Genomic DNA, 14,077 nt, shown 5'->3' with positions numbered 1-14,077 from the left:
AAACCATTGTTCTGAAATTTTGAGTCAATTCGGGGTAAAATCGACACTTTTAGTCAGGATAAAGCCGACAAAGGCTTTGTGCTTCTAGATAGTATGTGTTTTAAGTTTAATGCGTTTATTTTTATGTTTTGGTATAAAACTTAGAGTCTGGGCCGAAAAACAATTGAAAATGTCAAAATTGTTTTTGACCGTTGAATTAAGAAAGACAAATTCAAGGATAAATAAAAAATCAAGGGGAAAGGAGGAGAGGGGGTTGTTTCTTCCTCGATGTCGTTAGGCGTACTATAAGCACCTTCCCTGAGAACCATAATTTGTTTTAAGAAAAGATTTCACTTGATATTTATGAGGTGTCGGTTTTACCCTGACAGGGTGTCGAGTTTACCCGCACCGCTGTTTGTTATGCTTGAAGATACATAGTTATCTTTTTCATTATATATCAAAAACATTCGCAATAAGTACCAAACAGACCTCGTGGAATGAAGGATTTAGAGTTAAACTAAGATTCTGGAATGTTTGTTGGACAATAATTGACGTACAAATACGCAATTTCTGTGAAAAATATTAGGGTGTCGGTTTTACCCACAGTTCCCCTACTACTTTTCAACCAATCTAGCTCTAGAGCCAGGAAGTGCGGAGACTAGTTATAATTTGTCCTTGGACAAGAGGCTTCATTCGCACCTCGAGCAAGTGTCATTCTCATAACCAGCCTCGGCTAAAGACTTCATGGTCGGTAAAGCAGAGTTCAGCACAGAGTGAGGGTGTGTATGTGTGTATGTATGTGTTCCTTACTACTTATGCATTACCAATCTCGTTCCTAGAACCAGGAAGCGGAACAAGCTATAATTTGCCCTTGAACAAGAGGTTTCATTCGCACCTCAAGCAAGTACCACTCTTACAACTTGCCCTGGCAAGAGGCTTTCATTGTTACTAAATGCAGAATGCAGTAGAAAGGATGTGGAGGGGCCTGAGAATAAACCCATGCTAAAGTCACTTAACATCGAATGGCCTGATTCTACTAAGAACTACTAGAAGTTGGTTACTTTAGCCGTAGGTCGTTCCGCTCGTTTCGATGCCTGCTCACCGGATCACACCTTCAATAGCGATGTTAAATAACATATGGAACAGACCATCTCTTTGCCGCAACCCTTTGTGAGATTCGAAAGGATTCCGTGTGCCCCCGAAACACGCACGTAGCGCATCACTCGCTCCAAGGTAGCTTTGATCAACCGCTTCAGTTTGTGCGGATAATCGTTCTCGTTAGTCTCCTAGCAACAATAAACATAATAAACAAGGAAAGTAAGAGCTCACGTCTATTAGCAAGATGAAAAACAGTTTACAACGCTATGATCAAACAACTAACGTATATTTTACGCCTTTTTGAAGTAACATTTCCTCATCTAGCGCTATAAATCAAACGAAAAACTGAAAAGCTGGCAATACTGTTAAGAAAAACTTTGCTATTTAATGTATAAATGCTTTCCCGATATGGCAAAGTAGTTTTACATTGCGTAGAGAATCACTGCTTCAAAAAAAAGTTATTTTGCTTATAGTTTTATATAAAAAATGGAGAATTGCTTGCTTTAAAATGCTGTATCTCGGGATCGACAACGAATACCTCGGGGTGATGAGTGATTCTTATGTAAAAAAATCTGCGGAACACGATGAAGTTGAGATTTTTAAGATTAAATTGTTTTCATTGAGAGAAAAATGAAAATTTAGTTTTCAAATAGAGTTTAAAGATATCTGGCAGTACTGGTGCTTAAAAATAATATTTTTTCGAATTCCTTGGGTAATTTCCTTTAAAAATGTGAAAATAGTGTCTGTCTAAACCTAATACTTCCGGAGATATAAGCAAAAGAAAATAAGAAATTTTGACAAAAAAGGGTATTTTCCTTAAAAATGGAGGTGCTCCCATTAATCGAGGGAATGTCCGATCGGCACCAAATTTTCGATTTTTGCCTTTTGGCCGAAAGCGAACAATCTGGCGAAATTTGGTTTAAATCCGTGAAGGTCGATTACACGGTGCTCTGACACTTCGCGTGGAATGACCCATATACATGAGCTGGTGATAAAAACAACTAATTACAGCAAAATTATTCTGTTTTTGACTTTTAAATCACCAATAACTCTTTGATTAAAGTGGAAGCTTTAATTCACACTAATTGCTGAGAGCCAAACTGACAACAAGGGTGGCAAAAGCGAATTTCATTGGAATTATGGAAGAAAGAGTAATGTGAGATTGTGGAAAAACATGTGTTTTATAAGGCTATAAGAAAATTTTTATACCAAATGGTGATTTCAGGTTTTTTTTTGTAATGCTGTTCAAGGGAAAATTTACTGTACGGAAAATCGATATTTCTTCTTCGTTGGTTGCCTAACAGTTCTTCAACGAAAAAAAAAGTATTTAAACAGGTCTCAGCTCACTTTTATTGATCGCGCATGATAGCCAGCTCAATAAAATATTAGGGAGTTTTACATTGTGTGTCATAAAAAAACGTGGATATTTTTGGTAATTTTTATTGAATAGAATGGGAAGAAGCAATTACGACAAAACAGGACCAGACGCTACGTAATACTGTACATTATCAAATCGCATTTTTCCTAAAGAACGCAGTGCTAGAATATGTCTATTAGTCTAAAACACGACTAAAACTTTCTTGGAAAATGGGGTATGCAGTCAAACCAAAATCGTAACAAATTTTAAGTAACTCTCCTGAAAATTGGTTACGATTTTGGTTGGACTACATGCGCCATTTCCCAAAAAATTACAAACAATTACAAGTCAAGACTGTGCACAATTAATACTAATTTTGTTTTCTATTTTGTTTTATTTTGTTTTGTTTTATGTCAATTATTATTTTGTTTTATGTTGAGTAATTTGACCATCTTAATGGCTTTCAATCAGAAATTTGTTAATTCCTAGATCAATAGTCTTCTTAAAATGATTCTTGAGTCAAAATCATGCCAATATCTGTGAAAGGTGCAGATTTTCTGGTATCAAAAACGACGGTAAAGTTAATCTAAATCATAAACAGTCACTTCAGATTTCAGCTTCTTTAGGAAGATTTTGCGTGAAATTGCTCTATGTAGAATGTACAGCAAACGTGTCGATCAGAATGAATAAATTAACATGTTATAAGCGTTTATTTTTCTTGCGGCACAATCATTACTAAGGGGAAATTCGTCATGTACGGTAGCAATCATGCCATTATTGACATGATCAGTATTATCAACTCCGTAGCCTTCAATGTCGAAAAATCTAGTACTTTACTTAGGCCATGATTTTTTCTGCAACTTCACGTTCACCAGAGTCCACCACATAGTTCGAAGATTAATCACTACCCAGAGCCGTACCTCCCCACGGTGCCCTCCGGCGACCACTAATCAATGACGACCGTCGTCGTCCTCATGTCAGTTCATGTGTGCAGCGAATTCTCTAATGCATTTTGCACCTACCGACTGCGGCTTGCTGCAGCATGCTTGCAGAAAACTGGCAATAGAAGAGAAGGCATTCAACTCTTGTTCTAAGCCATCGTCGTGTAAAAGGAAGGCCGTACCCACTGCACCGGTGGCGACGACAGCGGCGGCGGCGGCGACGCGCCATCTGATCGTGCAGCGACCGAGTTGCCTTGAAAATGCTTAAAGACCCGCGTCGCACCAGAACCGTCAACTCGGCAGGGGTTCTACGAGAGGCGGGAGCAAAAACGACGCGATGCAGTTTTCAATTTCATTTGCCACCATGCCTAAGGTTCTTCAAGTTTAATGGCATTTGCTTAAAAAAAAGTTGCTTCGTAATTGCATCACCATATATTGTATCTAGGGAGTGGAGAAGTGGGAAATTGTCGCCCGGAGCAGTGCTGCCAGTTGGTTCTCACTTGAGTTTTGCTACGTTTTTTCGATTCTTCTATCATAAGTGCAGTTACAAACGTCTCAAACTTCGTTAAGATTAGAATTTTTAGATTGCCATTGTCCATAAGTTCTAAAATTAATGAATCTCTGAGAAGATAATGGTCCATCTTCGAGTTCTGCAACCCTGTCGCGACATGTGTGACACGCGAAGGTGGTAGTGTTTGGCGATTCATACCCCGCTTCGATTTGGCAAGAATTACCAGTTTGCCCTTGCAACCTTTACGTCTTCGAACCAGAAAGGTAACTTCAGCTATGCACACCACCGTGGCTGCTGCTGCTGCTGTTGCTGCTGCACTGCAATTAGCAACAGCAACAGCATTGCGAACGGCAAACTGCAGCAAAAGTTTACCGCCAACGTGATTCCTGCACACAGCATCCGCCAATCGCCGACGCGACTGAGCTGATGACGGTACGATGGTGGTGCCGTTTCCTAATCTGGTGGCCATCTGCAACGTTGCATTTTTGCGATCTTGAACGCTTGATGCCGCGACTGCTGTGCGAATTTGATACCTTGCCGTGCCGGAGGGCATTTTTGACGATGCACTTTGAGCATTAATTTACATATTAGTCAGTTTCGCTCGAGTCGAGTATTGTCTATTTGTTGCAGGTTATAGGCAGAAGACCTTGCAAAGGGTGAGATCTTTCAGCCACGGGACGTTCGATTCGCGAATGCACTTTACCTGATTGGTACTGAGCATTCGTCAAAAATTAGAATGCCATCATGATAGACGATCGATTTTTTGTAATGCTGGCGCTTTTTCTACGTTAGCAAAATTGCTACACAGAAATCGAAAATAGACGAATAGCATTCCCATGCATTTCTCAAAGATCATATGCAAATATGTACTTTGTGTATTTCAGCGTTAGTTTGATAGCAAACCTACGGAAAAACTGTCAAACTAACGTTGAAGGAAATGTTAATGGACAATATCATTTGGTTAAACAACATACTATGAAGACATCAAATTGTTGTACAAATTGTCCAAAAACGGTATAGTAACTGACCTCTAGAGACGGAATGGAATATGATTTAACAGGGGCGTGGAACATCACAATCTTTTTACTTCACATGAAATAAGTCTAGGTTCAAGAAAAGTAAAAATATAGAAGTTTTAATAACAGTAGTTTTTACAGTTAACCAAGGGAACGATAGAAGAAAGTAATGAAACAGATTAAGATCAGGCGTGTAGGGGAAAGAGCGGAAGAGGTGGGGGTAAGGGAGGGTCATTGAACCAACGTTTAAGACGTTGTGTACCGCAATCTTTTATCCAAGCTGGGGAACTCATGGATCGAACCAGGCTGTAATCGGACCAAAGGCCAATATAGCCAAACTCATAAGTGTCTGCAAGGACGTCTGTTGTTCCGGGCGCAAGATAGGCAGCCACCATCCAGTGTAATCCGTTTTGTAACTGTGGCGCGTCACGGAAGCCAAGACCTGTTCCAAGTGCTGCTCAAGTATACTGTTGGCCATATAACGGTCGTAGCGAAAATCCTCATAATTAGGCTCAATGATCAAGAGCATTCATACCACCCACCCACACATGGGTATTGGTAGTAAACGTTCTGGGAGATTGGTAAAAGGCTGAAAACGAAGTGCGGATCACTGACTACTGACTCTTGGAACACCGCCCAGCCGGGACAGCTACTAGACGCTAGCTGGAATGGTTTAACAACAGCGGGGTGGTGCCACGATACGTCTCGATACTCGCAAGTCAGCTTCAACCTGGTCGAGTGGAATGATACGGTGAACTCATATATTCCTGGTGCCGGTAGGATTCTTGAAAAGAACAGCTTTGACTGCGCAGTCGTCCAGTATTCTTACCATGAGCCAGATACACGCAGAACAACTTTAGTGGTAAATTTCGGAAAGTTCACAACAAATCTAGTATCTGTAGCTGGTTTATTTGGAGTCTCTAAATTACCACGATACTGAATGAATCATTGCCTTTTTCCGAAGAGTATGGTGCTTCAACCATCGAGGACGGTTGGGGCAGAATAAGCATGGCCATTACAGAGGCAGCTACCGCAGAGCTCCAGTGTATACGAAATGATTGGTTTGATGGGGAATGCCAACTAGTGGTGGAGAGAAAAAAATGGCTTGGAAAAATCATCTAGGCATTGCCACTAGGGAGAACTTAGCTAAATACCGACAAGCTAGAAATCAGTTGACCATCGTCCTGATAAGTAAAAAGCACTAGAAGCAGGACAGAGATCGTGAAGAAATTTTACTACTATTTCAAGTTAATGAAACGCGCAAATTTTACGATAAAATGAATTAATATCGTAAGAGCTATACACAGAGCCCTAAAAAGTGTAGGAAGAGAATCTCAAGCGAGCGCGAGGTGGTCGGCAAGTGAAAGTAATTCTTCGATGAACACTTCAATTGCAAAGTTGCAAAAGGAGGCGAAATGGAAGTTAACTTAAGAATAGTCATAGAAGATAGTAATGTCCCAGTACCTGATTTTCAAAAAAATAAACAAGAAATTGAGTTGTCGAACATCTACAAAGCCATCGGTAAGGACCACTTACCAATGTTGCAAATCGTGCGATAATCCAACGATGCCTACTCTCACACGAGCGAGTATAGAAGCATTGCATTCAACGCTAAACGCCTCTCGCGGAAACGTAAGATCAACCGTTGCTGTGTGCAGACATTCTGCTACCTACACACTTGCGAACACAACTCGAAACAACTCGTAGGCAACCTGCTACCAGCGAAGGCTAGTGGTGCACAGGGATACAGATTTGGCATATTACTTGCCCTTTTCTTCTTCATCCTCGCCCTCGAGTTTACTCATGGGAGGGAGTGCGAGTCCTCGTGTGTGATCGATATCAGCAACTGGGGCTGCAATGCCGAACGAGAGCGACGAACGTGGTTGTTAGCTAAATACACACTCACAACAACTCGTTCCAGTGCACGAATAAATAAGAATAAGTCAGTTCTCTTCAATTTTTGCGCAAATTTTCCGGTAGATTCTCCAAACTCGAACAGTTCTTCAGCCTGCGTGAATGTGCGGATACATGCAGCCATTGGTTCATGGTACCCAAACGTGGTTCGATGAAACTCGGTATGCAATAGCGCCGTTGTGCGTAAATGTCTTTGCGATGCACGAAAGTTTAGTTCCGTCAGTAAGGTCAGTGAATCAATGTCATGGTTAAGTATTTTTGCCACTAGCGTTGCCTGTTGAACTTTGCAGCGCCGCCCGTTCCAAAGTGTCTAAGTCTAGCAGGCTACATCGTTCTTGATACGGCGGAAGATTATCAGAATCTCTCCAGGGCTAATCCCTTAGGGCCATACGGTTGAATCTTCTTTGAATGCGCTCGATTCTTGAAATCCAGGTGAGCTGACAGGGCTGCCAGATCATACTTGCACTTTCAAGGACGGATTAACGCACTGTATAACGATTTTAGGCAGTGAGGATCCTTGAAATTTCTCCCAATTTTGGCAATAAACCCAAGCTGTCGAGATGCCTTCGAAATAATAGCAGAATAGTGAAGTTTAAACGTAAGTTTGGAATCGAGTACGATGCCGAGGTCGCTCACATGATCCACCCTCCGGAGAGTATTCCCGTCTATGTTATATGGATGCGGTAAAATATGATTACCTCACATTTTGCTGTGCTTACAATCAAGTAGTAAAACTTGCATCAGTTCACGAAAACGTCTAGTAATCCTTGCAGCCGGAGACAATCGACGATGGAACGCACGGGAAGAAACAATTTAAGGTCGTCAGCGTAAATAAGTGCGCATCCGGCTTCAAACAGTGTAGTCACGTCGTTGAAAAATAGAATGAAGAGTAAAGGTCCCATGTTGCTTCCTTGGGGGACACCAGATTTATTGGTGAACACAGATGAAACGGCAGATTCTAGTTTGACTTGCAAGACTCTGTCGCTTAATCTTAGCCAGGTGGATCATAGTAGAGATGGTCGGGTATGAAAATTTGCCATAGACTAATCTCAAGATTTTTAGTCTTGACCTTGGAATGAGGTCATACATATATTAATATTTTTTTGAAACGATGGTTCTACAATTGATGAAGGGACGGTAGGGGAAAGAAATGAAAATTTTTGGTGAAGGAGGGGGAAGAGCGGAAAGGAAGGGGGTGGGGTATTGGTAGCTTGGTTCGACTCATGCACCTTCCAGCATTGGACAAAAGGTAGGAGTCAAAATGACTACTTGTCAAGCATAGCTACCAATACCCCCCCCATCCTTTCCGCTCTTCCCCCTCCTTCACCAAAAATTTTCATTTCTTTCCCCTACCGTCCCTTCATCAATTGTAGAACCATCGTTTCAAAAAAATATGAAAATTTGAATACCCGGACCCGACCCGTACCCGATCAAGAAAAAAATTGAAAACCCGTACCCGACCCGAACCCGCAAATTTATTATTTTTGATACCCGAACCCGACCGCAACTCGTCGGGTACGGGACGGCCCCGGGTACCCGACCATCTTTAGTGTTAAATGTGATCAAAAGAGATACCCGACCCGACCCATACCCGGTTTCAAAAACAAAATTAAAAACCCGCAGCCGACCCAAACACGCAAATTATTTTTTTTCAATACCCGAACCCGGCGGGTACGGGTACGGGTGCGGGTTTCGGGCAAATTTTCCGCTACCCGACCATCTCTAGATCATAGTCAGGTGGAGGCAATCTAGGCCAGACTGAAAGTTAAGTTTTGGAGGATTGGGCTAACAGTTGAAGCCAAACACGAAGAGAAGAGGCGACGAACCGTTGAATCATAATGGCGACGAACTATAAGTGGTATATCAGTTCGTGTATTTGGGATCACTGGTGATCGGGGACAATAATACAAGTAAGACAATCCAGCGGCGCAATCAAGCAAGAAATCGGGTCTACTTTGCTCTTTGTAAAACGTTACAATTAAGTAGCATATGCCGCTATGCGAAGATAACAATGTCCAAAACCCTCATTAGATTGGAGATCTAAACGCTGTAGAAAATTACCCACTGGGTATTTTCTCTTGAAAGTTTGGGTAGAAGTACCCAGCTAGCACCAACTCGTATATCAATGTACGAAAACTATCGTAAATATCTCCCAACAAACTCGAAATCGTAACTAAAGCTGGATAAAGTGGGATCAAGTTGATTTTCTGTCGTATATAATGATAATGACTGACATACATACGATTTTCAGCACAAAATCGTAGAGTTGTACGGAGCGACTCGCGCTTAATCGGATATTATCGTATATAAATACTTATATAGTCGTAACGCTCAAAATTATTCGTAATCACGTATATCGCCTCCAAAATAGTACGGATATGCCAATTTTGCGCATGAAATACGATTTATTTAGCATGTATATCTGTACGTAATGGTGATTTTTACCTTTTTTATACATATGAAAATGCTAGCTGGGTAGTTTAGGGTGTATTGCTTACACTGTATTTTTATCACTGCCAGTTTTTCGAAAATTGAAAAAAATGGCGTCACCCGAAAATCAACGTCACTGATTGATTTTGCGCAAGCGTCTGGAAAATCCACACCTCTCTTATCGGGACATCGGAAAACAACGCGGAATCGTGCAGTCAACGGTGAGTCGTGTGATTAAACGTTACTACGAAACTCTGAGCATCGAACGGAAGGAGAAATGCGGTCAGAATGGATGTTCAATTAGTGTTTAGGATCACAAGCATGTCGTGAAAGACTTTAAGCGGAATCCCAATGCTTCGGTCAGGGATGTGGTCAAAAAGTTCAACCTGTCCAAGTTTTTCGTTCAGACAGTCAATGACCGAGAGGGACTGCATACGTACAAAGTGCAGAAGGCTCCAAATCGTAACGAACGGCAAAATACGGTGGGAACATTACGGCTCCGGAAACTGTACACCCAGACGCTGACGAAGCCTCATTGCCTCATCATGGATGATGAGACTTACGTCAAGACGGATTTGCGGCAGCTTCCGAGGCTACTGTTAATTACCGCCCAGCACAAGTTTGACGTTTTGGAGGAAGTAGAGAAGCAAAAAGTATCAAAGTTTGCCAAGAAATACATGATTTGGCAAGCGATCTGCTCATGTAGCAAACAGAGTCCTGATGGTATTTCAGCCGTAGTTTTGAGTCGTTGCATAGCATAGCATAGTGTTGGCTTATCCGTTATGTTCAGTTTTCAATAAGTCATTCGAGCAAGGCGTATTTCCTGATATTTGGAAACAGTCGTTTATGTTCCCAGTATTTAAATCTGGCGATCGTCATAATGTGGGAAATTGCCGTAGAATCACCACTCGGCGGCATCTAAATTATTTGAAATAATTGTAAGTGTAGTGATACTGTCCCGCACTAAGAACTATATTTCAACGGCTCAGCACGGTTTCATGCCTGGTCTGTCTGTCTGGACTAATCTGTTAGAATTTACATCAATGTGTATTTCGCAAATGGAAAACAAGAAACAAGTCGATGTTATCTATACAGATTTAAAAGCGGCATTTGATCGAATTGACCATACAATACTACTACGAAAACTATCTCGGCTTGGTGCTTCTCAATAAATGGTCAAATGGCTGTACTCATATCTCAGCAGTAGAGTATTGCGTGTAAAACTCGGCTCCAGTATTTCATCGGTATTTACTAATAAGTCTGGAGTTCCCCAAGGTAGCAACATGGGACTTTTGCTTTTCTTGTTGTTCTTTAACGACGTCACTTTATCGTTTATTATTTGCTGCAAATTAATGTTCGCTGACGACCTGAAATTATTTGCTCCAATACAAAATATTGACGACTGCCACCGCCTGCAAGAGTTGCTCGATTTGTTTGGTGAATGGTGCAAACTGAACTGGCTCATTGTGAGCATTGCTAAATGCGAGGTGATGAGTTTTTACCGCATTAAAACCCCGATTTGCTTCAGCTACACCATTGATGGATGGTATTGAGTTGCGCAAAGTGGACCAAATTAGTGATCTTGGCGACTTACTGGACCCAAAACTGCCGTTTAACTTACATCATGAGCTAATTATCTCTAAAGCATCTCGGCAGCTTGGATTCATTTTTAAGATTGCGCCCTAGTTCGCCCGTTGTTGGAGAATTGTAGTTTGGTATGGTTCCCTAAACAGCTAACCTGGAACATAAGGATTGAACGCGTGCAAAGAAGTTTTATCCGACTTGCTTTACGACTTCTTCCATGGGACCATCCAGATAACTTGCCCCCTTATGCAGATAGATGCCGTTTACTGGAACTTGACACACTAGAACGTAGACGCAAAATGCAACAGGCATTATTTGCAGCCAAAATTATCAACGGCGAAGTTGACTCTCCAACGCTATTAACCATGCTCAATTTCCGGGCATCACAACGACCATTGCGCTCAACGGGATTATTGCAAACGCAGTTTCACCGGACTGCATTCGGTTACAACGAGCCAATTACTGAATGCATTAGAACTTTTTCGAAGGTGGAGAAACTGTTCAATTTAGGTGAATCAACGCAATTGTTTGCGCACAAGCTACGTAGTTTTGATTTTATTTAACTTAAGTTTTATTCATGTAGACAAATTCAAGGTCAGATGAATTATCCCAAAAAAATAAATAAATAAATAAATAAATAAATAAATAAACGGGGCAACTTAAGTGCGCCATTCGTGACTACCGGGAATGTAAACGGTCAGATCTACCCCAAGGACTGTCTATAGAAGCGTCTGCTACCTCTGTTGAAGCAACACGAGGGCCCTAGGATCTTCTGACCGGGTCTAGTTTCGTGCCATTATTTAAAGGATGTCCAACGGGGTCACTTTCGTACCCAAGAACATGAATCTCCCAAAGCACCGGAACTATGGCCTATCGAAAAATACTGGGCTACTATGAAGCTGGTACTACGGAAGCATCCCAAGGAGGTCAAATCTGAGGAAGACATGAAGAAAAAAGTAGGTTTCCGTGCAGAAGAAGCAGCCAGATGTTGTAAAGAACCTCATAAGTGGAGTTAAGCGTAAAGTGCGAGCATACAGTTATGGTATTGAAGTTGAATGAAATAAATACACCAAAAGCTATATTCTATTGCCCAATAGGCTATGTTCTATTGCCGGAAAGTTTAAAAGGATCAGTCAACTAGGTAATTTTCTACAGCGTTTTTTTCCTGAATCAATTTGATGTGGGACACCCTATATTTAGCGGAGTACAAACTGAAAGCGGAGAGTGGCGGAGGCGTATGAATCACGAGCTACAGGCACTGCTTGAGCAGACTCCCATCGTACATCTAGGGAAAGTTAGCAGGCTACGGTGGGCCAGACACGTCGCAGGGATGCCGGACGACAGTGCAGCGAAAACAGTCCTCTTCAACAACCCCACCAGTACCAGAAACAGAGGGTCACAACGTGCAAGATGGCTCGACAAGATCGAAAACGACTTGCGACTTCTCGGATGCCTGGTAAATTAGCGTCGAGTTGCCAAAAAATGGAGATAACTACTTGAACAGCCACCCCGACTCTAGTTATCCTGTACAGAAAAAAATTGACAGCGTTATCTATTGATTTGCGTCAGCCATAGCGAATGCAGTCAAGCAATTACGTTCAATGCTATGTTCGTACTGCCAGCTCCACCCCGGAGCGAAGAAGTTGAACATCGTGCTCATATTCACCGCATATAGCCGATCCAGCATCTGCAACATCCTGCTCCCCTTCTGGAGAAAAGCGGGAGAAAAGCCTGGTGCTAAGGCGACCATAAAGTGCAGAAGAGGCTGAAAAGGATGATCGAGAGCAAGGTAATCTCATCGTTCCACGTCTTGGTACGGGAGGGTTGAGCAATCGGCCAAAGCGTTAGTTGAGGCCGGCCGTTTATGAGCAGCGGGCAATCACCCAGAACGAGCACTTGAAGGTGCTGGCGAAAAACACCTTTCCGACGAAGAAGAGCGACTTCGTGATAATAGTGTATGCCGTGACCTACGTGACACTGGACGGCAACTACTGGTAGGCGATCAGGTACTTAAGCGGGATGTTAAGTACCTGATCCCCTGCCAGTGGTTGCCGCCCAGTGGTAAGGAGGTAATGATGTCAATATATCCCACACCAAGCTCCGGAGGTGGAGGTGGCAGCATGACTGTTTTCGCCATGGTTGCCGCAAATCAACGCGGTGATTTTTTCTCTGCATAGGCTTAATAAACGCAAAAAGCAAATCAAAGCAAAGCCATAGATATAAACATGCTTCAGAACTTGACCCTACTTTATCAACAGACTTCACAGCCGGTTATTAGAGTACAGGAAAATTACGGGGCTAGTGCAAAGATCGTATTAATTCTATAGCGGCACTGCCCAGTCTAATTGGTAGAATTAAAATAAAAAGTTTTATCTTTCTCCAATTTGAGATTTTACTACTAAACTTCACCAAAAAATATTAGTTAAAAGGTTGATTCTTGGTTGAGGTTATTGAAATTCTAAAGATGTAATTTCGCTTTTTCTTTCGGTAAAAATTAATATTTACGCTCTATTGTGGTTTTGCAAACCAAAAAGTAGCAACATATTCTTCTTTTCAACAAACGGTCGTGACGGTCTCACAATAATTCGATCATCTTGATGGCTTCGGCAATCCCACTCATTCGTAAGGTTGAAATGGAAGATGCACATAATCGTAGTGATTCCCAATAGAGGGCCCTTATACCAAACGTGGGCATAAACTATCGTTCCACAACAAAATTCGTTTCGAATCCAGTTTCGCCTACTCGCGTTTCAAAATTAATTCGGATCACACTTGTGACATAATTAGCATCGTAACGGCATTTACTAAAATGCTAAACTCAATTAATCAGCCTGACAGCTCCACGCGAGCGTCGCGTCGTCGGTAGCGGTAGTGTGTGTGTGCGCGCGCCTGCAAAGCAGTGCCATTCATCCTACACATTTTGTTTTTCAAAAATTTCCACTTGTCTTGCGCGACGTATCGATCTGCCCAGGTTTCGAAAAACGAAACGTATTTCGCTGACGTCATAAATTCCTTTTTGACTTCCGCTGAGCAACTACGGCCCTCGCCATGGCACACCAAATTTAATTGCTCTGTCCAAAGTTGGCAGTGTTCGTCGTCATACCGCAGAACGATTCCGACCATAAGAATTGAAATGGATTTTCGCCATCCGTCGTTCTGAAATGGTTCCACTCCTGTCGGCCTTATTTCGGCTGTCACCGCGGTAGCTGGCAAAAATGCACAGCGAAACATGAATTGAAAACGTAAA

At 42.0% G+C, this 14,077-nt stretch overlaps 1 protein-coding gene across 1 annotated transcript in view; it reads right to left on the bottom strand.

Moving 5' to 3' along the window:
- Positions 1–4,159: 4,159 nt before the first annotated feature.
- The window catches only part of LOC128735733 (coatomer subunit delta-like), a 43,578-nt gene continuing 33,660 nt past the window's right edge, over positions 4,160–14,077 (bottom strand). Inside the window, exon 5 of the mRNA XM_053830222.1 lies at positions 4,160–4,203. Within this exon, the coding sequence (XP_053686197.1) occupies positions 4,160–4,203 (44 nt within the window). The remainder of the gene's footprint in view (positions 4,204–14,077) is intronic.

Source organism: Sabethes cyaneus, chromosome 2, assembly GCF_943734655.1.
Source record: "Sabethes cyaneus chromosome 2, idSabCyanKW18_F2, whole genome shotgun sequence".
In the NCBI taxonomy this organism is placed as follows: Eukaryota; Metazoa; Arthropoda; class Insecta; order Diptera; family Culicidae; genus Sabethes; species Sabethes cyaneus.
The sequence above is the reverse complement of the archived record's forward strand: the minus strand, read 5'-3'. Positions and strand labels throughout refer to the sequence as shown.